This window comes from Neolamprologus multifasciatus, chromosome 6 (assembly GCF_963576455.1).
Source record: "Neolamprologus multifasciatus chromosome 6, fNeoMul1.2, whole genome shotgun sequence".
Lineage (NCBI taxonomy): Eukaryota > Metazoa > Chordata > Actinopteri > Cichliformes > Cichlidae > Neolamprologus > Neolamprologus multifasciatus.
This window is the reverse complement of record NC_140444.1, coordinates 15,443,893-15,470,971: the sequence shown is the minus strand read 5'-3', so window position 1 is coordinate 15,470,971 and position 27,079 is coordinate 15,443,893. Positions and strand designations below refer to the sequence as shown.

The following is a 27,079-nucleotide window of genomic DNA, read 5'->3' as shown; positions in this document are numbered from 1 at the left end:
ATTTCCTCCTATCAAGCCTTTTGGCATGACATGGCTACTGAGTTTGCATCAGAGCTGGATAGTCTCATGATAGAACTGGTAGATCCAGCATGATATTTGATGTCACAGTGATCATTGTGACTGACAAAAGACAGGCAACAACAAACAACAAGCTGATAAACCAACCCTACACTAAATCTCTGTGCTCCTTTTTTCATAAATAGACTATATTTAAACATGTATATTTCCTAAAAACTGAGTTTAAGATTACATTGAAGCTCTGTGGGAATATAATATGTCGTTTTAAAATGTATTTTTTAAATAATAAGAATAAGAATAAGAAGAATACATATATTCTGTGTATTGTGTAAAAATCACCTTCCTTTATAACTAGAAACTAAATCTAAATCAATGTTATATTCATTAACTTATATTATATAAGCTTTGGATCCTGATGCTGCTGTGCTGGTAGTGAGTGACAAGAGTTCTGAGCCGAAACACAGACCGTGTTTACTGTCACTGGTTTGTTTAGCTTGCCACTGCATTTCCCTCTCTTTAAGAGAAGGGGAATTCAAAGTCACACAAATAGATAACATGTAAATGACAAGCAAATCGACAGGGGGAAGTAAGGCTAGTGTTTCCCTGACAGAATGGGGTTTGCAGAGAAAATGAAACACTCAGAGTCCGCAGGTTTGAATAATTTCTCTGTCATTCAAAATAGTTATTTTTAACACTTGAATTTAAAAGACACCGAAAATACAGAAATACATATCTTGGGTTTAAGTGAACGTAATGTGCGCATAAAACGCACACATGAAGCGTGACTTCTTTTCAGAGGCCAACATCATGCACAGGTCTAGAAACACACGGATTACCACACAGTTCCACTTCCCAGCTCTACACTCTCAGCGGCAGCAGCAGCCGTCGTCATTGTGCTCACATGCGCCTCGCTCATACACTTCCTGTTTGCCGTGTTTGTGAGCCAGTTTTTGTATGTAAAGCGCAGAAGACACTTCGGCGTACGGCTCCGCTCTTTTTACACAGGATGTGGGTTTGCCTATTAAATCGTGATGTGCGTGTTGAATGAATGGCAGCGACGCTGAACAGGAGACACCTTTCCTTGGATTTTTTGGACTTTTAAGACACGCACAGGGGCTATGGAGGCTGGCCAATAACCCACAGGTAAGACTGTGAAGAAGGAAATATTTTATTCTAAAGGCGACCAGCAGTGTTCCACTCGCAAATGGGTTAACTGTGTACAGATATGTTTGTGTTGAATTTCATGAACCTTTGATATATGACAACAGACTGTTTGTGTCACCTGTGCGCATCTACGTTTGCATCTAAGAGTCGACAGTTTATGACGCCGTTAAAGTGAAGTTGCTTCTGTCATTCATCTATTGTAATCTAGTTGTTCCTCATGTACGTGTGTTTTATGGCACCAGAGCTCGTTTCTCAGCAGTGTTAAAAACTGTTTTGTTTTCTGTCAGCATCAAACACTGATGGGAAACCTGTGATCTGGCAGACCTCCACAGTCCTACCATTATGGTGACTTCTGCTTTTCTAGACTTTCTATGTGATTCATGCCTATAGTATTCAGTGAGGAAGTATAGAGATGCAGAAGCACGTGTTAGATGCCTGGATGGTGTCTCAAATATATGTTATGATTTTAGAAGGAGAAAAGTACTTGAAGCTAGTGGGACCAGGCGATCAGATGAAGGAAGAGTTGTGGGTCAGCACTTTAAGTTGCACCAATGAGCTGAAAGGTTTCCTGTCCTTGGGGTCATTTTGGTTGCCATGGAAGTCTATTGGAGTTTAACCAGGGATGCAAGCAAAGGATCCCGATTTACTCGAAGCTTAAGTTCAGGCTGAGAAGAAAGACCAAGTTTTTTTGATTGTCCACCCACAGAAATGCCACCAAGCAAACTGCTGAACTCGTGATACCTGTTACTGGGGAAAAAAAACAACAACCCTTTGCCGTTCACACATGGGTTACAAGTACAATACAATTAAAGGTCACTTGAGGACCTTTTTGTATAAAGTGCCTAGTAATTCAGATACTTGTCACCAGTAATGTAATGATGTAGCTGCACACTGTGATTTTGAGTGATATTGAGAAGACAAAACAAAAATATAAGATAAAACTCACTTCAAAAAAGAGAGAAGATTTTTAGACATTCTGCAACATCACTTTTCCATGTTTTGGGCTGAGATTTTGCTTTTTACGTTGCGTGGCCTCAAGCAGACCCAAGTGATGCATCTAATCATATCAGTTGTTTGCAGCTGATGAGACTTCCCACATTTCCCTTTGAAGCTATGAAAGGTTTTGTATAACTTCCTCTGCATATGCAGAAATGATCCCTGGTGATTGTCTTCGCAACCAGATTCACCAGAAATGATCTGCTGTGTTTTTAGGTCAGGATTGGGGTCTTTAAAGGTGTTATATTTGTGACTGGAGTCATGTTTCAGGCGTACGCATGATTTACCCGCTACCCCATGTCACAATTTTCTCAAGAAAGTTAAAAAATTTAAAAGAACTACACGCTACCCCGTGCTTCCACCCCACCCATTAGATGATGACATATTTGTTCTGCACAACGACAGGAAGGGATCATCTATTTTTCATAGAAATAGTCCAATTTCACAATCGAGTTGGAATACAATCACTCCTATGTTGAGAAATAATAACTGCTGAAGCAGCTCGCGGACCATTTGTTGTATCGAAGAACATGGACAATCAAGCCTGTTGATTTGTGGGTATGAGATTGTTGACCACAATTTTACATCTAGGAGGGTTGACAGCAGAATCTTACCGCTAAAGTGTGTTATTCGTCAAATTGTTTCCTGTTTGTCTCTTTAAGGCTTTGATATCAGTAAAATCTTCGTGCTCACCTTTACGACACATACTTTGAGGTCAACACCCCCGGGTGTGTAAACACATGCATCTGTTAGCATTCACTATACATATACTATATACTGTTGTATATAGTTAGAACACAGACAAACATTCCTATATACTGACTATGCTGCCTATATGCTTTTGTATATAGTATATATAGTTTTTGTTATTTTGTTTGTTTGCTCAGTCTTGTTTGCAGTGCTTCTACTGTCTCCTCCTCTGAGTTTCATAATCTGATATTAAAGAATCTGATATTTGCATTAAAATTTTCATATGTTTATCAGTGTTTATTCAGGAAGTGAAAACCAAAGTTTACATAGAGTGACCAAACAGGCCCTTTGTTTTGCTGCTGTAATTAGCAACACAACAGCATATGTGTGCATCTTGTTGCATTATTAGTATAAAAGCTGATGATTCTAAACAGCCGCGCACATGCACGCAGAGCTGAAGAGCAAGTTCACCTTCATTATTTCCGAATGAGGTATTTTCTAGATGCTCTAAAGTAGGAAATACAGCATAATAGCATTAAACAAAAGCCACATTCACACAGTGTTACTTTTTGACCTGCTTAGCTTATATATAATGCCAAGTGGTCACCGGTAGAGGTTGTTTGGACTAAAGGGAAGCACTTAATTACAACAGAGCTTTGGAGTTCGACTGCTGTTATTTCCTAAAGCCATAAGAGGCAGGTTCACATCCACTAGGTCAGGGGATGAGAGTAAGGTTGGATGTGAATATTGAAGTTGTGAAAGGGTTTGGGGCTGGGGTGAGGGTGATGGTGGGGTGTGTGACTGTCAATTAAAATGAGAGGCACGCATGTATTATGCACATATACACACAGAGATCTCGTCCCTGGTCTGTGGGAGTATATCTAAGAGTCTGATCACACCACAACAATAGAGAGGCACCTGCTTCCTCAGCGACGCAGGGAAGCTATCTTCCTGTTAGGAAGCATTCGGTAATGGGATCTGTGGGAGACATGGGAAGCGGTCTGTGAGGAGATGGAGGGAGAGGAAAAAGAGGACATTGTGAGAAAGAGAGGGACACAGGCTGAGGGGAAACGTTGGATGCGCTGTGGGAAGTTTGATGAAAAACTCTACAAGAAGCACAAGTGAGAAATGGGCTTATAAAGGGAAGATAACTGGGTGGTGGGGGGTGCACTCTACACAAAAACCAGTATGTAAGAACAATGTTAATGTCATCGTGACAAAATCAAAACCCAGAATGCATCCTTTGGATTTCATACCAGAAGCTGTTTCTATTTGGATCAGCTGTTGCTTGAATCGGCCATGGCCGGCTTTTCTCAGTGTGGAGCAGGCAGGTAAGAGAAAGGAAAAAGGAACTAAACATTTGTGGGTGGAATAGTGGTATAGTTTGGTGGTTTGGGGATGCTATTATTGACAGAGCGGGGAGTCTATCAGAGTCAAACATTGGATAAAAGCTTAAAAGATATGTCTGTGAGAGATTACCATTTGATTATGTATGTTGATCTCCTGATGGTAGACAGAGCTATCAGTTAATGTTTTCCTAGTTTGTTTCTTCCTAGAATAGATTGCTTCATGCAGATGTTGAAGATCAAAACACGACACCATCCCTGTTTTTAGTGCATGAGCCATGCTTAATTTTTTATTTTTTTAAGCTCTTTAAGGACTGTCTCTGTAACATAATGTTTACTTCACTTTACGTTTTTGAAAACTAGCTCTAAACCATAGAAACACTGCTTGTTGTTGTCAGAATGTAAGCCATGAAAAAGTGGAAGTGACCTTGTTGACTCTTAGGGATGTACTGCATACATCCTCTTATGAAACACCACAGAGTCGCTGCATTTGCAACATGACTAGCAGGTCTATGTAAACAACTTCGATGACGCTTATGGTTGCATTTTGCTGCAAAAATCCCTGTAGTTGCATAAGCCCAGAATATCCGCAACAATCTGGATGTGATATATAGCTGTTTTTGCCATATTTCTATTATAGTGTTTATGATTTCCACTGACAGGTTAATAGTTCAGCAGACATTAGATTAATAATAGCTGGATGTACATCTTACATTGCAAAGGGGTGTGTGATGGCAGCTTCCTAAAATATATCTGACTTTTCTTTGAGAAGAATACCAAACAAAAGCTTAATCATCCATGTTTGGTAAAAGAGTACTGAATAAGTAACATAGAGGGACTATACCAGTTGGTTCTTTCATATGTAACACTTTCACTGCATCATGCAGTGCTATCATCTCTTTTATTACCTTTACGTGTCCTCATTGAACGCCACGTTGGATGTAAGAGTCATTACAACTTTAATTTATTAGTTCCTTCCACATCGACTGGGCTCATATCCAGCTCTGTCCAGCCCTGACAATTACCGGAGCACTCAATACAAGGATCCAACGCACACAGCTCTGTAGTCCTGCTCAGTGCCGCTGGGACACCTTTTAGAGACAATACATCTCTGGGGAGGACGGACGGCTGAGAAAAAGTGCCTCATGGTGGTTTTGTTTATGTCTAGAGCTGAAGGTATTGTTATTGAATGGTAACTTTAGGAAAGTGGAGTGCTGTGGGATAATTGAGTTTCATTCATCTGGCCTCCTGAACTTGGGATTTGCATGAACTTCCTGACCCGTGCCTATGGCAAGGTTGGAAGTTTGGATGTCAGTACTGTGCATCTGTACTTAAGCACGAGTTGTGAGTAAAAATAAGGACAATTGTTTGGGGGAAAACAATAGCGCACATTTTCCTAAAGGTGTTTTGTGCTGTGCTGTGTTGTCAATGTCCACAGCACTGTTCCCTATGAGTTGTTGCGGCTCATAGGGAACAGTCTGACGTTTTGAGAAATATCCTTGTTAACTTGCTTGTTAGACGATGATCAACTATTGTTCTGGTTCATAGGTTAATATAAAAGTCACTTAAATACAAATTTACAGTTGGTATCTAAATGTTTTAGCTCATTATGGAGATTGGAAACAGGAAGTGCACTTTCCTTGGTTCTTTCCAAAGATAGCTAATCTTGTTTAGCTAATCCAAGAAAAAGAGAGGCATAAAAGCAATCTGTTTGTTCCGTATCTTCCATAAGGTCATTATAGACATTTATCATTATGACGTCTTTCTTCAACAGATATTATTTTTTTACACATCTTTTGTGGACACATACAAGCATGTGATTCAGTCTGTGTTAATCCAAGGTAACCAGCTGCTGCCCATCTAACTCTGGCCAAGAAACAAGCACATTCCCAAATGCCAGCCTGCTCTCAAGCATACAGACTGTTGGTGGCCAGGGTTGTGTTTAGGCTGTGGGGACTTAAATCGGGTTTCACAAACACTAACAAACTTTCCCTTCCTGGGCAATGTCTTAAGTACTTGAATTGCAGACATGTTTTACTGTTACTCTAGAGTGGGGTTACTATTAGACTAACTAGCATTTGATACATGTCAGAAAAAGTCTCGAGGTAATCAGTGTAACTCAGCTTCCTGTCCTCTGAAGTCAAGGATAAACAGTTATGTGCTTATGTGTGTCAGTTAGAGTTATTAGGCGTGTAGGTGTATAAAGATCAAGTGAGTAATTTGGTAACACCGTTCATCTGTCAGCCAGCATGTATTTCTAGCTTTCATCTGAAGTGGGGAATTTGTGAACCTGTCAGGGGAAATTTTGAGGAGATATAATCAGACACACAGCTTGATGTCATTACTCATTTCTGGTCCTGGTCTACCATCACTCCATAACCATTCTTGTTGAAGATTACACTGACTAAAAAAATGTGAATGTGAAATCAGTGTGGAAAAAAAGCCATTACTACTAAATGAAAGTTATTTTTTTTCTTGGTACTGTTGACACCGGTGATGTTTCTGTACACAGCATGCTGATATTCCTGATTTAGTTTTTTTTAACTTGGGCACATTCAGATTTCACTTAAAGGAATAAAATAACTCTTGAAGGACAAACTCGATTAAGCTGCTGAGCATTTCTGTCGGGGGGAGGCAGAAGATCTGATTGGTTGCTCTGTTTCTAAAATTGTAAATCTTCTAAAAGCCCCGTCGCCTTCATTTTTATTTTTATTTTATTTTTGTTTTTTTATTATTATTATTATATTATTATTATTTGTTCTGCTTCTTATATTTGGATGTTTCCTCATATTTGCACATGCATTTATTGCATTTCCAAATTCTTAAGTGAGTCAGGAGAAACGTATTGAGGAGATACGTAATGCATTATCAGCAAGCTTATTTCTGACCATGTTAAACAATCTTTTTCCAACATTAACTATGGAAAACGTGCCTGTTCTATGTGTACATGCATTAACAAGTTAGAAGCTGTTTATTTGGTTTTTATAATGCATTTAGGCCCCAAATTATTGAATATGTTAACCCTAAAACTAGAGTATTGCACATGAAAATGTCTGTGATGCCTCTCTCGTCAATGCAACCGATACAGAGTTACTTTTATATATTAATTAACTAGTTGCGTATGCTTCTGGTGCTCGAACTCATTGTCCAGCCAGCCAACTTTAAGCTTGTTTACATCATCTTTTAATAGATCGTAGGTTAGTTTCCTCTTCCCACCACAGAGGCCGGTCATGTGTGAGTTTGCTCATGCAGATTATTTGGGAAAAACATGTAAAAATGCATATTCAGCAAGAAATGCTGATGTTTCCCCCAAAATGTTCAAAAAGCTGTTGTCTAACCTGGATGTGAAAACCATCTGTGTAATACAACATATCACACAGCTGGGGTCATCATTGCATCTAATGGGGTCATTACATGCAATTAGGTCATGGTAATATTGTGTAGCTGGACTCTGTTATGGGAAGTCTGGAAAAACCTAAGAATAATTAGATTCATACCATGCCATGGTGAGTTGGATGCAATTAAGGGTGCTTGAAAACCCATGGCTTTCCTGACAAATTATGAGAGAGTGCACTTTTTGTTGTATCGAAAGCAACAGGCTTCTTTGAAAATGGTTTCTGTGGCTATTCCTAATAAGAGTACAAGCTGGACCACACAGAAACACCTGTTTAATTTGAACTGAAAGGTTAGATCGGGAAATTTTATAGTTGCCCGTGAAAAGAGATGTTCACTTTACCATTTTCAAACCTATGAACTACTTTCTTCTTTATAAACTGTTCGGTTAGCGGTTAGGTCCAGTTTTCAGCTCTGAAATTGTGTCGTTAACCTTCTGCCACCACAAATGTTGTTCTTCTACATATAAAAACATCCAAGAATTACAAGTATCTACTCAGCCCATTTTAATTTGACTGGCGGATGCCTCTGTTTTTCCTTACGCATATGTCTTATGAGATGTGTTCATAACAGAACTGAAACAGCTTGCCACACCTGGGTTGTCCTCAGTTGCTGCATGAAAAACAGCCAAACGCGCTGATAAACTGAAAGTTTAAAAAAAAAAGTGAAGTTCAGTACATCCTCATGAGTCAGTGGTAAAATATGACGCACTTACGACATTTTTGTCATACACGAATTCTATAACAAGCTCTTCCTCGCCATATCTCTCTCATTTATAGGATTGCTGTGTGTGTGTGTGTGTGTGTGTTAATTTTAAAATCACTTCAGGCTGGGGTTTTTTCTTTTATCCTGTTAAAAAAAAGATTATGGTGAAAACTGTTTGCTTTCCAGTTTGGTTTCCTTTAAAATTTTCTCAGTCAAAGCTTGTTGAGCAATATGTAATGTCTTAAATCCAGAAATTCCCATCCTTGTACAATGTAACTGCTGAGTACACTATAACTGAAGTAGGTCTGCTTAAAACCATGTATTAAAGTGGTCACAGATCCATTTAAGTCTTTAGATAAATATGGCTGCTTTGAGGCAGCGGAGGTTTCTGTCAAATGTGTTTAGGACATTGCAGGAACTATAGCAACAAAACAGTGACACAAATAGCCCTGTGTCTGTTTTCCTTACCACTTAGATTATGGTTTGTGTATCTTCTTCTGACTGATTTTCATACTTGCCGAGTGAACTGCCTTCATGCAAAGTAAATGCGATAGCACAACACACTGTTGAGGAAAAGAGAGGAGCATGTGTGTACGTTTGCATGGGCACATTATGCATGAATACCAAGGTATTTGAAGATAATATTCCACAGAAGACATTAAAGGGCATTGAGATGTTTATCATATTTCGGTGCATAATAATCATCTCTCTCCTGCCTCTTTCCAGAACCTGAGTGGTGAATATGCAGCACACCTCTTGTACAGAGGACCGGATCCAGCATGCTCTGGATAGGTGTCTGGATGGACTGCGGCAAAGTCCCACAGCAGCACATCACTGGAACGGTAAGATCCTGCAGTTTTACCAAGGACTTATAGGATCACCGCTAAGATCTGGTTGTAAAAGAAGGTTATAATCAGACAGCTGATCCCGTGAAGCCTTAAAAAGCTTTTCTTGGACAAACACCATCCTCTGAATTTTACAACACCATTTTTTTAATGTGCATCTTTTTAGAGATGTACAGAGCAAATGCTTGGTTGTGCTCCTATCTGCCGTGGCATCAAAATCACATCATTTGTTTTTGTTAGTGTCGTCACTGCACCAAATATTGCAAATATCTTTTAATCTTTACTATTTTTATTCTGAGATAAAACTCAGATATAATGCACAGATATAATTGTTACATTTGATATATGGAGTTATATTGGTCGCAGCTCATTCTGTTTCAGGTGCAGCTCTCAGCTTAATAAACTGACCTTTTTATTGGCTGCAGTTCACTCACGTCACCTCCTTGTATTGTGACTTGTGTTGGTTCACTGGCATAGTTTACTGGGACAAAATGTGTGGCTAAGCCATCGTAAATGTCGATAGTTCTGACTAACTAAATCGTATCACGGCATTAACCATGGCTCTTGTTAATATGTTTGTTGTAAGTTTTGTAATTTTATCTGCTTACAGCAGGTTTTGCAGTCTAAAGTGCCATACAATGAACAGAAATCGTTCATTACAGGCGTTCATTTAGAGTGTGGGGTCAAAATTCTGTTTCTAGGAAGGTAAAGGCACCACATTTTCTCAGAAGTATCAACCTCTAGCAAGCACATTTGGACATGTGTAACATGTGGTGTTGACAGAAAAAGTTGTTTGTTCACGGGCTCTTAACACAGGCACTGTGTGCGACAGACGCTCAGAAGAGTCTGAGCTGCTTGTTGATGACACTGTTGCTGAAAGATCATTGGTGGAGCACACTATTGGGTGTTGAAGGAAGTTGTGTGAATAGACAGCTGGGGGGAAGTGGTGGTACAGACCGCAGTGTGTGTGTGTGAGGCATCAGAAGCAGGAGGTACTGTGATGCAGAGTATAAAAACAGGGCGGAAGATCAAACTGGCATCGGCCTCCGCACGTCAACCAGTGTCAGATAGAATGACGCGTACCTGTGCAAACTGATCGATGGTGATGATGTGGTTTTGGCATTTAAAACGTGACCTAAAGGTCTTAGTTTGGTGTTCTCGTTTCATCATTCTTTTTTTCCAATTCAGAGCTTTTATTTTTATTTTTGAAATGCCTTGACCGGATAAACTTCCAGGGATATGTAATGTGCTACATTCACGTAAACGTCCACATGTTGAGCACAAGCCGTCTACTGAAGCACTGACGTATTACATTCTGGATCTTAACAGGATCATTCAAAACAGGCAACTGTATTCCCATAACCAGCAATATTAAAAAAGACTAGAGCTCCCAAGTGGTTAGGCGTGATCATGATGCAAATAGCGCACTGCTTTTTAGAGATGTTAGGTAGCGCACTTGGATGCAAAGGCCTGTTTATAGGACAGCATTTGTGTTTGACTGCTAAAGTTTTAATTCCTTAGATTGATGTGCAATCTAAGTCACGAAGATCGAGAGATCATATCAAAATAACATGCTTGTGAGGAGTCAGGTGTCATTTTCAGTTGTTTTTGTGACTGTGATACACCACACTCAAAAAAAAAAAAACAGATCGGTGTGGTTTGAAATACTGTATTCACAGATCTACTTTGTTGTTTTTAATTCAGGTTTCTGTTTCACACTGTAACAGAAAACAGTAAAACTCCTTAACATTATTATGTATACCAAAAGCTTTAAATTGAGACTTTTGATAAAAAGGTAATTGATTATCACCATTTTTTTTTACCAAATTAGCCTTTGTGAATAACCTAGTGCCAAAATAAATCTTTCAAATTGAGATCTTATTTTCTCTTTCTTTTATTTTTTTCTAACAACAGGAAATCCATCCTGTCGTATTTGTACATATGCAAACATCCTTAGTGAAACAGTGAACAAAAGGTGATAATACACACCTATGATACGCACCAGAAGTGACAGCTTGAGACTTCAAAAAGCTGTTGGGTGTTTTTGCAAACCAGTGTCAGAGCCTAGCACAATATTGTCCAGTGCCTTGTTTCATTACCACTATGGGGCATGTTTGATGGCTACTAAAAATATGTAAAAAATTAGAATTGTAGCATTAGATATTAAATATGTGAGAATGTCAAGCATATATGTTGTTTATAGCTGTAAAAACGCATGTATTGCAGTGCTGATGTGCTCAGTGGGACAGTCAATGAACCGATGGAGCCTGGAGGAGCTGGTGAAGAGAGATCCGGACAACTTCATCATCCTTTTACAGCAGATCATCAGGAAGACCCGAGAGGTGAGAGGTCAAGGAGAAAAGATGTATTAGTCATTGATGAATGGATGCTATAATAACCGAAAGTCTACATTAACTAATCCTTACTCGCTTTATGTCGCTCTTCTGTTGTGTTTATCTGTTTGTGCGATCAGGTTCAGGAGCAGTGTCAGTATGAGCTGGTGGCTCCTCTCGCTATTATGTTCTCCTCCACGCTGCTGCAGGTACAGCTTGTCTAAAAACAGATGTTATCAAAATATGTGACCTTTCTTCACCTCTCAGTAGCATTCAGAGTGTTCCAAGATGGTATGAGCTTTCTCCATCTTAAAGTTCAGTTAGTTTCTCAATTCAATCCCCTGTGACGTATGTTCAAGCAGTTACAGGGTAATTGCATAATACTAGAAACCGTAACAATGAAAGATTTGAAAAGAAGCCTTTTCATCATGCAGAAATCATGCCTACAGAAAACGTTTGATTTATCTGTTTATTCTTTCTTGCTAAATATTTTATTTTACATATATTTTTGTAATATACAAACAAATGAACAACCATAGTATGACCCGAACATGACAATAAGATATGTAATATATTTAATTTCCTGAAAAAAGAGCAGAACTGAAAAGAACAATTTTGTATTACTTTGTGTTTCCACCTCTTATGAACTAATACATCCCACTTAATGGACCAAATGGCTCCAATTAAAAGCATTCTCTGATCCCTCTGGATCAAATTATTATTGCTGATCAGCCAGTTGCTCCAAAAGAAAATGGTCTTTCTGTATTGGATCAGTTAGGCACAGTTATTCACTATATAAATAACAAGTTATTTAAATAATTCATCGAGGTTTTATATAAAACAGAGTAATAGTTTGAGTTATGCTTCAAAGCTTCCAGATTGTAGCTTCATATAGAAATCAATTCCATGAAGTATAACTGAATTATGAACAATTATGATAATCGTAGTTTCAGTATGTTGTTGGTCTTCTGAGATGGATCTTGCTGTCTACAGAGTTCCTCTAGAGTAAAAACATCTTTTTGTGCTTTGGTCTTAGACACCGTACTGCACTGATAACACAGACCTGCTGGAGGAAGCTATGGACATGTTTTGCCATTTCCTCACATGGCCTGAACCCTACTGCAGTGTGTGTAAAAAGCTTCTCTCCACAATACAGCTAGAAATGAAGGCCCCAGGTAAATATGGAGAATGTTTTTTATTTTTTATTTTTTGTGGTCCTTCCCTTCTTTATGTGTCTGTTTAATTCACACATCTTTTCCCTCTTAGACATACTATGCTTAATTTACCTCTTGCTTATCCACCTGTTGGAACTGTACTCCCCCTAGTGATAAGTCAAAGAAATGCATTTAGGATAACGCTTGGGGGGGAAAAAAGAGCTCTGCTTGTAGCGTGTACACCTGACAGAGGCAGGATGATGACGAGGTTTCAGGTTTAAGAGAAACTTCTTCATTCTAACGGGATATTGTTTGAAAACGGATGTAGTATCAGCATTTACAGAAAGCAGAAACCACAAATGAGTGCTTGCACTGAAATTCAGCTGAATGGTCAGGTATTTCAAAAGATTAAAAAAACAAAACAACAAAAGACAACTTAATGATTTGTGAATGAGTGTTAGCTGGTGTAGTGTTTTGGTGTGTATTTGTTGTTCGGATAAGGTCACAGCCAGAGGTACCCATACCTCATTTATTCATTTCATTTGACTTTAACTGTCCTGTGAGCAGCATTTACTAATTTTAATGATTAACAATATTAACACTTCAATAATTTATTAGTAATTTGGTCATCAATTACCCTTCATCTGCCTCTAGTTATTCCACCACAACATTTAATGTAGGCATGCTTTTTTTTTGGTGTCAATTCAAATGTTTGCGTTCTGTTTTCCAAACAGGAATTTCCTTTCAGAGACTGGTGAGGGACGAGCAGGGCTTGAACACATCCATCCAGTGCTCAAAAACCATGTAAGGCTTCCCTATGTCACTGCTCACTACGTTAAAGACTGTAAAAATATAGAATATGCATGTAAGCATGTGCCTATGTAGAAAGAAATAGCATTTACAGAAAAAAAATATACAATTTAGCCACAACTAGTCCAAGTGCTGGTGATATTTGATATCTGCATTTGCAAAGGTCCTATGCTGCATAAACACACACTGTGCTTTCTCTACCTTTGAAGCACTGCATGCAGAGGATGGTGTATGCTTAGTTCACTTTGGTGTGTTAACTTTGCACCTTCTGCTTTCTTGTGAAAAACAAGTTGCACAGCCATTCGTGCTTATCCGATCCGAAGTAACAACAAAAATAAACTACAAGTGCCATACTTAATGACACCATGTGTGATGTGTCATCTCAGTACTTTGAAAATCCCTTTCCATCCCCTTTTCTACCCACCAAACCTCATCATGACCATAGCATCCTGTTTGCATCGTGTCCTGCATACAGTGCATAGGTTGTGTACATTGTGTACAAGTCAAGGTTTTACTCTAACACTCCGTGTTGCTGACAGGACTGTGTTGCTGATGAACCCCAGTGAAGTTCCTGCTGACTTTGTTTCAGTGGCTGAGCAGCTCAGCTGCGTTCAGCACTCACAGAGAGAAACCTACATCACTTTGATTAAACACGCCTTCCAGTCCACACTAGGCACCAAGTACCCTCTGCACAGCATTCACAGAGCTCTGCAGGTAAGTGTGCTAAATGTACTTTTTTGCAAATATTGATTGTAAAAAGCTAGGAAACTTTGTGGTGTAGTACAAAACACACATTTTGTTATAGTTTGGTTTTTTTAAATTCTCATACAAGCTAAATAATCACATTGTTTCATTGTAACTAAATTCATTTCTTTTAGTAAGATATTTAATTCATTTTTAAACCACAGCTAATGGGAGAAAGTCTTTTTTAGTGTACTCTAAACCTAACCTGAATGAATATGTTAATCTACCATTAACCATCTTTACTTTAAATTTCTGACATTACATTGGTTATATAAAGCTACAAAGACTTAAGTACATGCCTTTTTAATGGGTTTTGATGGTTAGATAAATGTAGTTTTTATCTTGGCTCTGCCTGCTGGCAGGTCTCAGTTGAAAACAAAGATGTTCGTTGCTAAACTGAACTGAATAAAAGAGAAAAAGACTCTAGCGTATGTACGATATCGTCGTAAGCAGTTGCTTGTCAGTAGTGTTATGTTTGAAGAATGTTTTTAGGATGTGAGATATTTGCTTTGTAGTTCCAGCCCAAGATTTAAACTCTGAGATGGTTACTGTAGTTTGGAAATCTATAAATATTTATTAAAGGAAAATGTTATGACATCACATGGTCAAAAACTGTACTGTCCAATATGAGATTAATATGAGACCATAACTTTTTGCAGGAAAAACCTGTGAATGAGCTGGAGGAGATCTACTCCTTGGTAAGCGATGCCTTAGAGGCAGCTGCTACCATGAGTGAACCGCTGAAGGGGCGGAGTCATGTCATCCAGGGACTGGAGAAACTCAGGGAGATGATGAAGATCCCTGCTTCCAATGGAAGGAAGTCTGATGGTAAGGCCGGTTTTGGTAACTGGGGGGTTGGAGGTTGGAAGTGTGTTACATGGCACTAATCCGTCTGTTACTTTGCTCTTCTCTTAGGAATGTTGCAGACGCTACCACTGCCCACAGCCAAATGTTACATGTTTAACTGGGAAAAAGATAACTTTGGTAATAAACTCAACTTGTATTTATTTGTACTTCATATTTGGGAATAAACTTTTTCCTATTAGCTGACAGAGACTTTGTAAATCAATCTCTTAAGGATAGTTTTTCCTGGATCTTTCAGCAGGGGTTTTTCTCTCTGTTTTGATAGCTAAATTTAAATATTATTTTCTAAGTAAGATTTATATTCTGTTTCCTGCAGATGTTCTGAACACCCTTTTGGAGCATGAAACTGGCTACCTGTCCACTAATGAGCAGGAAGAAGAGGGTGATATTGATGACGAGAGGTATGTGACAGAAATTGATGTGGAAGAAGACAAAGACGAGGAGGAACATGGTGTTGAACCTTCTGCAATATCTATCATCCCTAGTGACTACCGCAACAGCCATCGTGCCTCTACCTTCTCCACGATCTCCTCCACATCCAAAGACTCTATGTTCTCCACCTTGTCTGTAGCCTCAGAATCGTACGCTCCCTCCCTTCTTTCTATCACCTCTGGAGCTGATAGTGACTACTTTGAAGATTCTGATGACTACATTTGCTCCTCTCCTGTCGCTGAAAAATGTTCGTCAAAGTCAACGAAAAGTTCAGTTCGACTAAGCCAACACTTCTACCGGCTTTTCATCAAACCCAAGAGCCCTCTTTCCCGGGCCAAAAGTTTAGGAAACACTGAATCTAAAGACCTTTTTGTGGTGCGAGAGAAGCGTTCCAACTCCCTGCCCCAGCAGGTCAGATTACGTAGTCCTGAACCCTCACTCCAGCCACAAAGTCAAACCCTTAAACACGTCTGCTTCCGAAGGAGGCCTATTCTTAGCAGTGATGAAGACATTAAGAATATTACGCTGAGGGTGGTGGTATTTGGTGCTGATCATGTAGCGGGGAAGGTGGCCCGAGCATACAATGACCTCAGGAGAAAGGAGACTGCATGTCCGCGTCTCAGCAGGGCTTTCAATCTTCAGTTCTACTTTGTGCCAGTGAAGAAAGACTCTGTAGTAATAGCAGCTCGGAGAGGTTCTAGTCCTTTAATTCAACCTGGAGCTTCAAAGGGAACAGCCCTGTGTAACGTAAGTGCAAGAACACCACAAGCAAATATCAAATACAAGGCACAAGGTCTGGTTTAGACTAAGCTACCTGAGGTGTAGAGCAAAGAAAACATAATTTCAAAATGACTAATGATTATTCGTGATTTTTTTTAACAGAAAGACAAAATGTCCATAAAGGTAAATGTATAACACTTTTGCTCATGCAGGACCACATGGGCATAGGGGACAGTACTAATGACATTGCCCATCTCCTTGGTATGCTGGATCCTTGGTACGAAAGAAACACCCTCAGCCTGCTTAACTTGCCAGCCAACATCGTCTGCCAGGTATAACTGTAGTATAACATTTCCACCGCCAAGCCAAAGCTATCCTAAAGTCTGTTATTCCTGTTTATCCAACAAAGAATTTCACCATGTATCATAAACTCTTTGCTGCAGCAAACCTCAAAAACAGAGTCCGAGTCCTACGATAGCTCATATGAGCAGCGTCTACCCATCCTGGCCGACTTGGTCCTGTACTACTGCCGCTATGCTGCTCGGCCAACTCTAATCCAGCTCTATCAGGCTGAGGTTGGTTACACGTTAACACTTAAAATGCTTTTTTAGGCTTTTTGTTCCCCTTTCTTGCAACTTCATTCACAAGGTTTTTTTAGTATCAGAGAATGGCACTCTGGCACTCATTAACAACAAAACACAGTTTCATATTCAGCGAATAACGGAGGAACTTTGGTCTTGTAGCTGACGTTAGCTTGTGGAGAGCGGAGGACTGAGGTGTTCGTCCACTCCCTGGAGTTGGGTCACGCCGCAGGAACGCGAGCCATCAAGGCCATGGGTAAGTCAGACGCATGCATCAAACATTTGCATTTATACATAGCCTAGCAGCCATATTTCCTTACAGTGACATGGATTATCATTTATTATGAGGCTGAGACTACTAAATTTATAGTAGGGAAACAACTGCTTTTTTTTTTTTTTACATCATGATTCACTTCTACTTTTCAAGTTTCACTTGTCAACACTACTTGCACTTCTGATTTTTAATTTCTTTGGAGAAGTAAAAGTTGAGGGAAATGTTTTTATGTCCTCTATCTGTTAGTTACTGTGCAAATGACCTACCCTTTGTTTCCATTATGTAAAAGCTTATGACAACAGTGGTTAAAGTATACAAATGTCTTTTTTTCCACAGCAGGAAGTACATTTAAAAATATTTTGTAGACATCTTTTTTTTGTAGCCCTTTTAAGTACCGTGGATTAACAGTTTATGTGTGTACGTGTGCTTTTCTTTTTTTTTCTGTAGGTGCTGCCAGTAAACGTTTTGGCATTGATGGTGACCGAGAAGCAGTCCCTCTAACTTTGGAAGTTGTGTACAACAAGGTAGGATGGCGTTCGGGTTGTATCCCTAATTAAAATTTGTTTCATAAAGCTGCATTATAAACAAATTTTATTTGTAATTATGCCATCTTATCAGGAGAAAAACAAACAAACCCTTTAGTGCAGTTTTCCACCACCTTAAGAACTGGTTTAAGTTATATGGTCGCTTCTTGAGTCACAGGAGATGACGCATCAAACTTCTGTGACAAAGCACAAAGACTTGCACAAAGGTTTGGTCTTTGTGGTCATGTGGTCTGAACCATTAGAAATTAGTAAAAGTGACATCTCTTTGTCTTTCAAAATCGACACAGTCGTCTGGAAGCAGTCATGATCATATCTGTTTTTCTCATCTCCCAAAATTGAAGTGTTTTGGGTTTTTTTTTAAATAAAAGAGCCGTAATCTTACCCTACTTTTCCTCTCATTCAGGTTGTTATTAGCGGCAGAAGTCAGTGGAAGCGAGAAACCAAAGTTTGTACTTCAGTAAACTTAATCAAAGCATGCAAGAATCCTGAGGAGCTAGGTATGTAACTCTTTGTGTTTACCATTAGAAGTTATGTCTGTTCACAATTTCATTTCAGGGAAACACATTCCATTCTTCACTGTCAATTCGAATCATTCACTTTCTTATTCCCGTATTACTCAAGCTAGTTTTCTAATCGAAACCCTTTTGATACATACTCAAGGTGAAAATGAACAAAATGAGCAAGTGTATTCTTAATTGACCTAAAACAATGTCTATCAGACTCAAAGATGGAGTGCCTGCAGCTGACGATGACTGAAGTCCTGAAGAGACAGAATGGGAAATGCAAAAAGGGCTACAACCAGGTGAGCAATACGTGATATCAGTCTGCCTTGGTGGTTTGTGGTTATGAAAGTGCAGCACCAATCTACTTTCGCAAACAGCTTTGCAGCATAGCCATCACTGAAGATGGAGTCCTCGATACACACTCGATTTCATCTCAAAATCTCGACTGAATATCTAGTCACACACACAAGCATGTATGGGAACCGTTTACTGTCTGACACCGTGATGGAACAGAAAGCCACAACACACAAACAAGAACACATTTCTTTTGCTGGTGTGTGCTTTGGCAGTAGTATTGTTTTGCAGCACTGTATGCTGGTGTGTTAACCTAGTTTGGGTTTTGAGCGTTTATTTATAAGAGTTTTTAACCTCATCAGCAAAATGTAGACCTGATTAAATGATTGAACCCATCTGAGTTGTTTTCAATGCAGCTCGGTCGAGGTGTGAAAGTCGTGCGTGTTGTTTAAAAATGATTCCTTTTCGTGAAGTCTTGTTGGTTTTTGGTAAAATGTCTATTTGTGACAATTTGCTCCGCTTATCACCTTTGCAGCAGCTGACTGTGACTGAGGTGAAGGTGGACAAGGTGCAGGTCAGCGGTGTTGAAAACACAACTTTTGCTGTGTGCCTGGACCAGGATGAGAAGAAGATACTACAGAGTGTCACCAGGTTTGGAATGAAAATAAACACGTGCACCCAAATTAAAAGAAACTGGAAAGAAGCTATATGTGATGGTAGCTAATTGAGACAGGTTGTTTCATATCTACATGGTCTACATGGTAACACAATCATATATTAAGACACAGCTTTTTTTTTTTTTTTTTTTTGGGGGGGGGGGGTGTTAGTAGAAACATTTGTCAGAAAAAAAAATTTAGAATCACAAAAACATACAATGTAGATTTTAGCCCTTGTTTTGTTCTCGGAGCAGTTTCTCGCTCAGATGCGTCACCATGGCCCTCTTTCCTCTCAGGAAACATACACAGAAATGACAAAACCCACTTACAGTACACAGTCCTTGCAAATGTTTGTTTTTCCCTAACCATATATCTCCTTCTTTGTCATCCAGGTGTGAAATATCAGTGTGCTACAAACCTGACAGCTCCACTGACTGGAGGCTACGAAAATTCCAGGCCTCTGCTCAAATCCAGCCACTCCACCCGACCTTCTGCTCCCTCCTCTGCCTGCCCATAGTCACTTTTAGTGGGGCTCTTCCCTGAAACTGCCGACCACTGATCTGGGAAAGATGCTCTGCACTGTTATGCATATTCTGTGAAATTAGAGACTAACTAAAGAGGATATTTTAATATTTTTGCTAATTTTTACTCGGACAGATTCACATGATGGTGCCTTCGACCTGCAGTGGGGTGCAACATTTGGAAACATAAAAACAGGGATAGTAACAAAAGTCACCTGATTATTTTATTTTATTTTATTTTATTTTATGTTATTTTTTATATATATTTACACGTACCAGAAGACCCAGGCAACCAAGAGACCGAGTTGATTGTGTGTTGTTTTCTTTGTACACAGCAGTCATTCTGTGTAATTAGGGAACACTTTGGGTTTCATTCATCAAGTTTCACTTCCTCTTTCTGCACTGACAGACAAACATGACTCCACCCACAGTCACATTAAAATATCCTCTGGGTAAACAGGGTGAATCTAGAGAGTCTTGGGTGAAAAGGAACACAAACTAGCAACACCATATGCTGTGCTACCAGGCTCCTGGTGAAGGAGATGTTAAGACTGTGGTATATTGGAGTCAAAGTTTACCAACTTTTCTCTCTGGAAATCCATGTGGATGTGTCTATTATAATCAGATTAGGTGACAATATCTGAGAATGCACACTATTAGAGAATATGTAAATATTATTTTTGTAAATATTCTGCCGTGTACTATAACTTGAAAATCACATCATCATTTTTATGCCTGTTATACACAGTTATAACATTTCTCCTAAGGAGTTACACTGTACTGTTTTAACTGAAATTATAAGTATGACCAGCAGAGGGCCCCAGTGACTTTTTTATTTGACTTCACTTGAAGTACAGTGTACTTGGAATAAAGTGTCTTTGTAATTACTGTAATATATTTTATGAACGAAATGTTTTTGATTTTGTTTTAAAATAAGGACACCAGTAGGGGAAAAGGTGTTTAAAAATAGATTTGGATGTACACTTCCTGCATGAAAAGGAACTGATTCATTGCACTTTACACTCAGTAATCTGTGCAATTAAAATGTTATTGTTTTGTTAGTGTAAAGGGATAATATCCTGATGACTTGACTGACACTGAAATTGAAGCACTGCAGATTGGTATAATTAAATGACATGACAACCGAGCGAACAGGCGGTTAAATTAGGTACTTTTTTTGTTTAGATGTCAGATAATGCATGACACCAGTGCCCTCCATCTACATGTGTCCTCTGATGAAAGTGTGATATTTCTTTCTGTAAATTATATTTGTCTATCTATGAAACATCTTCAATTCAGAGATCATTAAAATATGTATATGTCTGCAGAGTAAGTCGACTCAATTTATAGGCTACGTTTACAACATAAATGAACAGTGAATGAACAGAGCAACGTTGGACTGCTTTGAAACTGTAAGTGCTTCATTTTATATCTGAGGTTAAAATGAATACCCTCTGAAATGCAGCGACACCCGTGCGGTCATCTGTAAGAAAATATATGCACTTTCACACATATATCTTTATATAGAGACATGCATGTAAAGTCAGCATTAAACAGTTTAAAATGGCTTTACTGCCACAAACGCCAATTATGATCTGTGACATCTATCGAAGGCTCGTGCTTAGATGATCATTTCTGGTTAAGCGCTCTGATTGGTTTCCGGGCAGTGGGCGTGGTCAGCAGATTGTTCTGCTGTCAGACAGATGACTGGAGTGAAGCGACAGAGACGCAGAAATAGTACAGTAATTTAAGAAGAGCGAATGAAGCTTCCTGCATTAGCTCAACTTTAGGTAAGTTTCCCTAAAAGCTAGAATATCTTCGTTTCACCAACTGCTGACATTTTTAGTTTACTTAACCCGCTGCTCACTCGCGCAAAAGTTTGTGTCGACGACTGTTAAATTGTAGCTAACATACTGAAAGTGATGAAAAATAATTTGCATGCAGTTGTGCATTCAGTTTAAGTTTAAGCTGAAACTGTAAATAGCCTGCGTATTTATATTGTTTATGCTGTTGTTTTACTTCAGAGATTGGCCGCTAAGTTTGAGATATGCTTTTTTGTTTATGTTGGCTTTTTTCTTTTCTTTTCTTTCTTTCTTTCTTTTTTTTTTTTTGCCTTAACATTGTTTGTGTTTGTACACTGGTACACAATTTTGTCAGCAGTATACACTTACTGTGATATATGGAGATAAGATATGTCAGTGGTTTTAAAGTAGAGCTCCAGGCAGAAATATTTGACAAGAAATTCTGTAGCTGTTGCTCATGACAGTTGCAGTGCCCGGTCTCTCTCGCGCTGTGTGTTGTTGTTTTTTTAATCCGACTATATTTTCTGAATAGTCTCTTACGTGCAAGATAGCCTGTTCAAAAACCTCCCCACATCCTGGCTTGTGACACGGGAAGACAGGCAGGGGGGCGGCGGTTTATTTCAAGATCAGCAAGATTTTGATAACAGTGCCTGATCTGATTGAAGCCCCGGCTCTATGTTGTGTCTGTTTGAGTCTAAAAGTAAGCCGGCATTTCCTCCAGCTTCCTTGTTTTAGATCTGAGCTTCCTGGCACCACTTTGGGGTTAAGTGGAATGATGGTTAGTTGTAGTTGAAGAAAGCAGATGGTCATTTGTGGGTAGTGAATCAGCAGCTATTTTGAGGGGAAAAAAATGGATGATTGTCTCTTTTTAGGCTGTCTGTGAATCGTGATCACTGGCCAAGCAAATGTGCAACAATATCTAGTGAAGCAAAAAGAAATGTAATGTTACTTAAAATCAGACTACTGATGTCAGCTACTGGGTGAGGTTTTTCACTGAGAGATGAAGGATGGGTGACTTCACTGCTTAAAATATTTAGGCTATTACCTCATTGACGCGGTTTTGGTTTGGACGGTGTTCAAGGGGAACTCATGAGTCTCTTGCAATAGCGGGAATGAACAACAAATGATCATAATATAAATACACAGAATAAGGAAAATTAGTCGCACTTAGTTCATTATAAAGATAACCTTATCAATGCTGCGGCCACTCATAAACAGTTTCTGGGGTGAGTCAAATGCATGCAGTGAGATAATGTAGCCAAGAAACATGTTCTGGAGTGTTGAGAGGATGACCAGAACAGGTGCACCATGAGACACAGGACCGCATTTAAACTGTCTCGTGTCAGCAGTGGAACAGAACTTACCTATTTGATTTAAGGATGATTAATCATTAAATATAGACTTTAATAGAACTTGCCTATATAAGTTCTATTAATAAGGATAATAATAATCATTAATTATACACTTTACCCAATATGCTTATTGTGTAATTAATTATTAATGTGTTCAAAATAACGATAATAAACAATTAATTACATAATTAACTACATAATGCTCATGCTGTAAGCCATGAATTAAAAACAGGGTCAGCATCATGTGCTGATGTAGTGGCGTTTCTCCACAAAGGATTCTTAGTTCTTAAATGTCAACCACTTAAGGGCAACATTTGGGAGGATTTTTGGAGATGTATCTTAAAGGCATCCTAACAATAATCTCTAATTTTGTTTAGTAGATCAAAAACTAAAGATGAGAATGCTGGCCCGCATGAGGGCACTGATAGCGCTAGAGACAATGCATTACATTTGTGTTCTGCTGGGAAGTGTTTGGTTGGAATGCTGAAGACAGAGAAGAATTCTTGGGAGGAAAAAAAGTGCTCAAGGAAATACTTTAGTTTGCAGCTACGGGCTACAGAAAATGTCTTAATTGTGTCAAGATGGGTCAAGATTGTTCCTGCATCATTATAATTATTGTTGGTCCAGGATCAACACTGAAACTGATCGATCATGTTGTGATGTCATAGCTTCGTGATGTGGGGAGCAAAAGTAAAATGAATAAATAACAAAAAATGCTTGACAATGTAGAACTCTCTTCTGGAACAAATATATTATAAAATACAATAAATTAAATATATAATACATTTGGCTTGCTGTTTGCCAAATTTGGCTCAGTCATGTTGGTTTGACACATAACCTAAAGACATGGCAGGAAGGACTTGGGTAGTTTCAGGTGCTGTGGGTCACAAACAACTTAATAACCCTTTTAATAGCTGCTGTTAAATTTAGTTGGAAGAACATCCTCCAACATATCTTCAGGCTGTGTTAACTTCTACGGCTTATTTAAGAATTTGCGGCATAGTCAGACGGCGTGACTTCCCACTACCAGTTACTTGAAATAATGTATTTTCCATATACCGTATACCATCCTACAAGCCACAGTGCACTCTATATCACTCGTTATATAAAAAAGAAAATTGAGAAAACTGAATAAACATATTAACAAAAGTGTATTTTTAAAGCAGGCTGGAAAAATAAAAGATATACAAGAGATATGAGATATATGAGAGAAAATAGGAAATAAAATAAATCCTAATCTTTACTTTACTTTAAAATGAATCAAAACAAGTTGGTCAAAATGGCAGCTGCTTTCGTAATAACAGCTTCACACGTTTGAGCATTTGTGGCTTTCCTTATCGTAAGTGAACTATCTCTACCAGTTACGCTTTTGGACAAAACATTGCGTTTTAGGGTGCCACTTTGCACTACAAGCGTGTGATGACGCTTGTTTTTTTCATAGAGTAAATTTTCAGATAGCTAACTTTACTGAGAAAGCTCTGTTTTGAAACTTCTAAAGTTCTTTTTGTCACTTTATAGTTTTCAGATACAGCTTTGGACCAGTGTTAGCCCACACAACCGCTGAATTTTCCCAAACACAACATTCAAAATCACAACCTTGCAGAAAGTGATTATAAAACACACTTAGTTCCACATGTAGCAGATGCCAAAAAACAGACGGCCGCAGACTGGCCTCACTTTGAGACACTACCCTTTTGTTTGTTTTAAGGGACATAAAAATAAATGGCAATACTTCTTGGCACAGTTCTGCAACTGTGGGTTCCTTGGAAAGTAGTGGCTCCATCGTAGCCAAATGTGTGAAGATCTATTTGTGCTGCTGTTTTTCTTTATGTGACGCACTTGGCACATCCTGTGGCGGTAGCAGCGGGTCACTTTACCCCGAAAGATTTTTTACTTTTTCAAAGTTTACTGCTGTGATTCACTGTCGCCCATTTTTGCCCACTGTGGCTGAATAAGATCTGATATGTGGTTAGTCTGGTGATCTTGGGCAGCAAATGAACAATGTTTGTTGTTGAGACCTTTGCAGTAATATTACTGACTACTGCAAGAACAACTACTTGAATTGAAAAAATATATATCAAAACATGAATGTGAGTTAAAGTCCCTATAGGCTATATACTTTAATAAGTGCACTGCTAACACATACCTCAAACATTTATGTCAGTCAATGAATAAAATTAATTTTCTTATTATATTTCAATCAGTCTTTAGCCATGTGTGTATGAGAGACATTGCACTTGATTAAACAGATAGACTGATAGCAGGGATACCATCTCATCTGTTTGACGGACAGGATTGTAAAGTATTAGGAAACCCAGCCAGACTATGTTCTTGGTTGCCATGTAAGGGAATCAGCTGATTTGTGGCTATACAAGCAAACAAAATATGTGAAACCTATTCGCTGCTTCTTTCTAAAGATGTCTTTACAAACAAGCATGGCAGAACTGCATGTGAAGATTGAATAGCTGATTTAGCTGTCTATAAAAATAGCTTACTATTCATTAAGACCAAAAACATAAATCATTCATACTTCTCTACAGTGCTTCGGTTATCCGCAGGCCTTCTGTCTGAGGTCACAGCTGTACTGGTCTTACAATGCTGTCTGTGTTCAGAGGTGTCTATCATTGAGCTGAATGAATTTAGATGTATGACTGAATGCGAACACTGTTCCAAAATACTTATGTAACAAATGTAACAATAATATTTCAGATGAGTTTCACTTTCATAGCAATGTTTGAGGAAAAGCAGAAAAAAACACTGTAGTTAGTGTTATGAATGTGTGTAGCTAAACTTGTAGCCTTAAGGGTTTTGCACAAAAATTTCCTAGTTTGCAAATACTGAATTTGTGTATATAAGCCAGTACAAGTTATGTGTTTTGTGCATGGCATGATGTATTTGTTCATGGGTGACTACACACAAGTAAGTGTTAGCTTTCATCATCATTTGGGTTAAATATACAATTTTTTGCAAAACTCTTGTTCTTGCGTGTTACCTAATCTAAGCTAAACGCCATATCCTCACATGAACCCTAGTGGTCCAACTGACCCACTTCTTACAGGCAAGGCCTTACCAGACACACACACACAAACTCTCACATGCAGATTTTTAAGGGAAACTTCTCTCTGTCTTGTTTTGTCCAGCTTCCTGTTGCATGATGGATCTAGCATACTACACAAAGAGGCATACCTGGTGCATGTAAACCTTTAACTTAACTTAACCAGCTCCTCCGATCTGAAACAAATAGCCTGTTGCAAATATTTGTATCTCCCCTAAGGAGGAGATAATTCCTTGTTGGGCAAGTTTACACACAAACATGTGCACATTCAAGCACCCAAAAGGACTTCCGCATATTGTCCATTATGTTGATGCAGGAAATCAATTTGATTGATATCCCTTGTTGCTCATGCAAGATTACATGTCTGTTTTTGAAATATCTTTGCAGCTTTTACTTGTGCAGGTGTGTTTCTGAAAAATTATAGCAGTGTTCAGTTACCTTTGCTTTGTCGTAATCACAGATGACAAACTGTTGGTTATTGAAGAGAGGGACTGTTTTGTTGCTCAATGTGAAGTAATTCACACGTAGAACAAAGTAACAGACAATCAGTGTCTATTCTGGGTTGTATTGTTGTCCATTTCCTGTGTTATTCTGATAACTAGTTTTCTCAATTTTTGCTTTGGGTTTTACTTTATTTTTCTTAATTGACTTCAGTGGGACTTTACACTATGTCTTTTTTTCCTGAAAAGAAAAAAGAAGTCCAGGAACTTGTTTATGCTTTTTACTGTAAGTGATAACTCACTGTACCAGACGCATTAATATTTATGTGAACGAGTCCAAAAGATGTCACTCCACACTTGTTTTTCAGGTATTACTTGTTGTCTACTTGTGGGTAAAATGGTGCAGATACGTACTGTTGCACTCTGTCCAACTCTGATGTGAGAGACGATTAAACCTGTGTCTGTCAAAAGACCCTAAGCTATCCTAGGTTGGGGATTTCCAATCAAGCAGACACACATATAGCCTCACCTCCCCTGCATGCATCTAAACACCACCTTTCTCTTGCTCTATGAGCACACTTCCACACAGTGCTGTCAGGCCCTTCCTGTTTTCTGAGATGTCTGCAGTGTGCCTCAACGAAAATGAGCGCTCCTGTTTTCTGTTAGGTAGCACCATCCGAGGCTTCAGCTGACCACTGCAACGCTTGCCAATGACTGCTTGTACAAGAAAGGTGTAGACAGTTGTGTACTGTAATGTAATCAGGGACTGAATGGCATTAACCGTAAATTGTCAACACTCATGGGGAAATTTGTGTCGCTGGCATGAGGCCAAAAGGTAAGTG

The 27,079-nt window shown here is 38.8% G+C and overlaps 2 protein-coding genes across 6 annotated transcripts in view; both read left to right on the top strand.

The window, feature by feature from the left end:
- The first annotated feature begins 618 nt into the window (after nucleotides 1–618).
- On the top strand, nucleotides 619–24,322 carry pik3r5 (phosphoinositide-3-kinase, regulatory subunit 5). Of its 2 annotated transcripts, XM_085162217.1 has the most exons (19): nucleotides 619–1,161; nucleotides 9,039–9,154; nucleotides 11,384–11,499; nucleotides 11,631–11,699; nucleotides 12,527–12,665; nucleotides 13,379–13,448; nucleotides 13,994–14,168; nucleotides 14,858–15,026; nucleotides 15,114–15,182; nucleotides 15,379–15,463; nucleotides 15,548–16,241; nucleotides 16,427–16,546; nucleotides 16,658–16,789; nucleotides 16,958–17,051; nucleotides 17,517–17,593; nucleotides 18,018–18,111; nucleotides 18,334–18,416; nucleotides 18,947–19,062; nucleotides 19,460–24,322. In XM_085162217.1, exons 2-19 carry the CDS (start codon nucleotides 9,055–9,057, stop codon nucleotides 19,608–19,610), a joined length of 2,553 nt encoding a protein of 850 aa, XP_085018343.1. In that variant the 5' UTR covers nucleotides 619–1,161; nucleotides 9,039–9,054; the 3' UTR covers nucleotides 19,611–24,322. The 2 variants fall into 2 exon arrangements, with proteins under 2 accessions (XP_085018343.1, XP_085018342.1); XM_085162216.1 differs by having other exon boundaries at nucleotides 15,379–16,241.
- The window catches only part of pik3r6 (phosphoinositide-3-kinase regulatory subunit 6), a 21,713-nt gene continuing 15,911 nt past the window's right edge, over nucleotides 21,278–27,079 (top strand). For 2 of the 4 annotated variants that reach the window (XM_085162221.1, XM_085162218.1), the window contains exon 1: nucleotides 21,278–21,378. The gene's annotated coding sequence lies outside the window, so the exon portion shown is untranslated. Of the gene's footprint in view, nucleotides 21,379–24,444; nucleotides 27,073–27,079 lie in introns of those variants that run through there. The other 2 variants (XM_085162222.1, XM_085162219.1) reach the window with 1 other exon arrangement.

Bases quoted from the DNA above. Each gene is read 5' to 3' on its own strand.
- pik3r5 (XM_085162216.1), top strand. From the start codon at position 9,055: ATGCAGCACACCTCTTGTACAGAGGACCGGATCCAGCATGCTCTGGAT. The intron at 11,700-12,526 runs GTACAGCTTGTC...CTTTGGTCTTAG, and splicing joins TCTCCTCCACGCTGCTGCAG to ACACCGTACTGCACTGATAA. The intron at 12,666-13,378 runs GTAAATATGGAG...TTTTCCAAACAG, and splicing joins GCTAGAAATGAAGGCCCCAG to GAATTTCCTTTCAGAGACTG.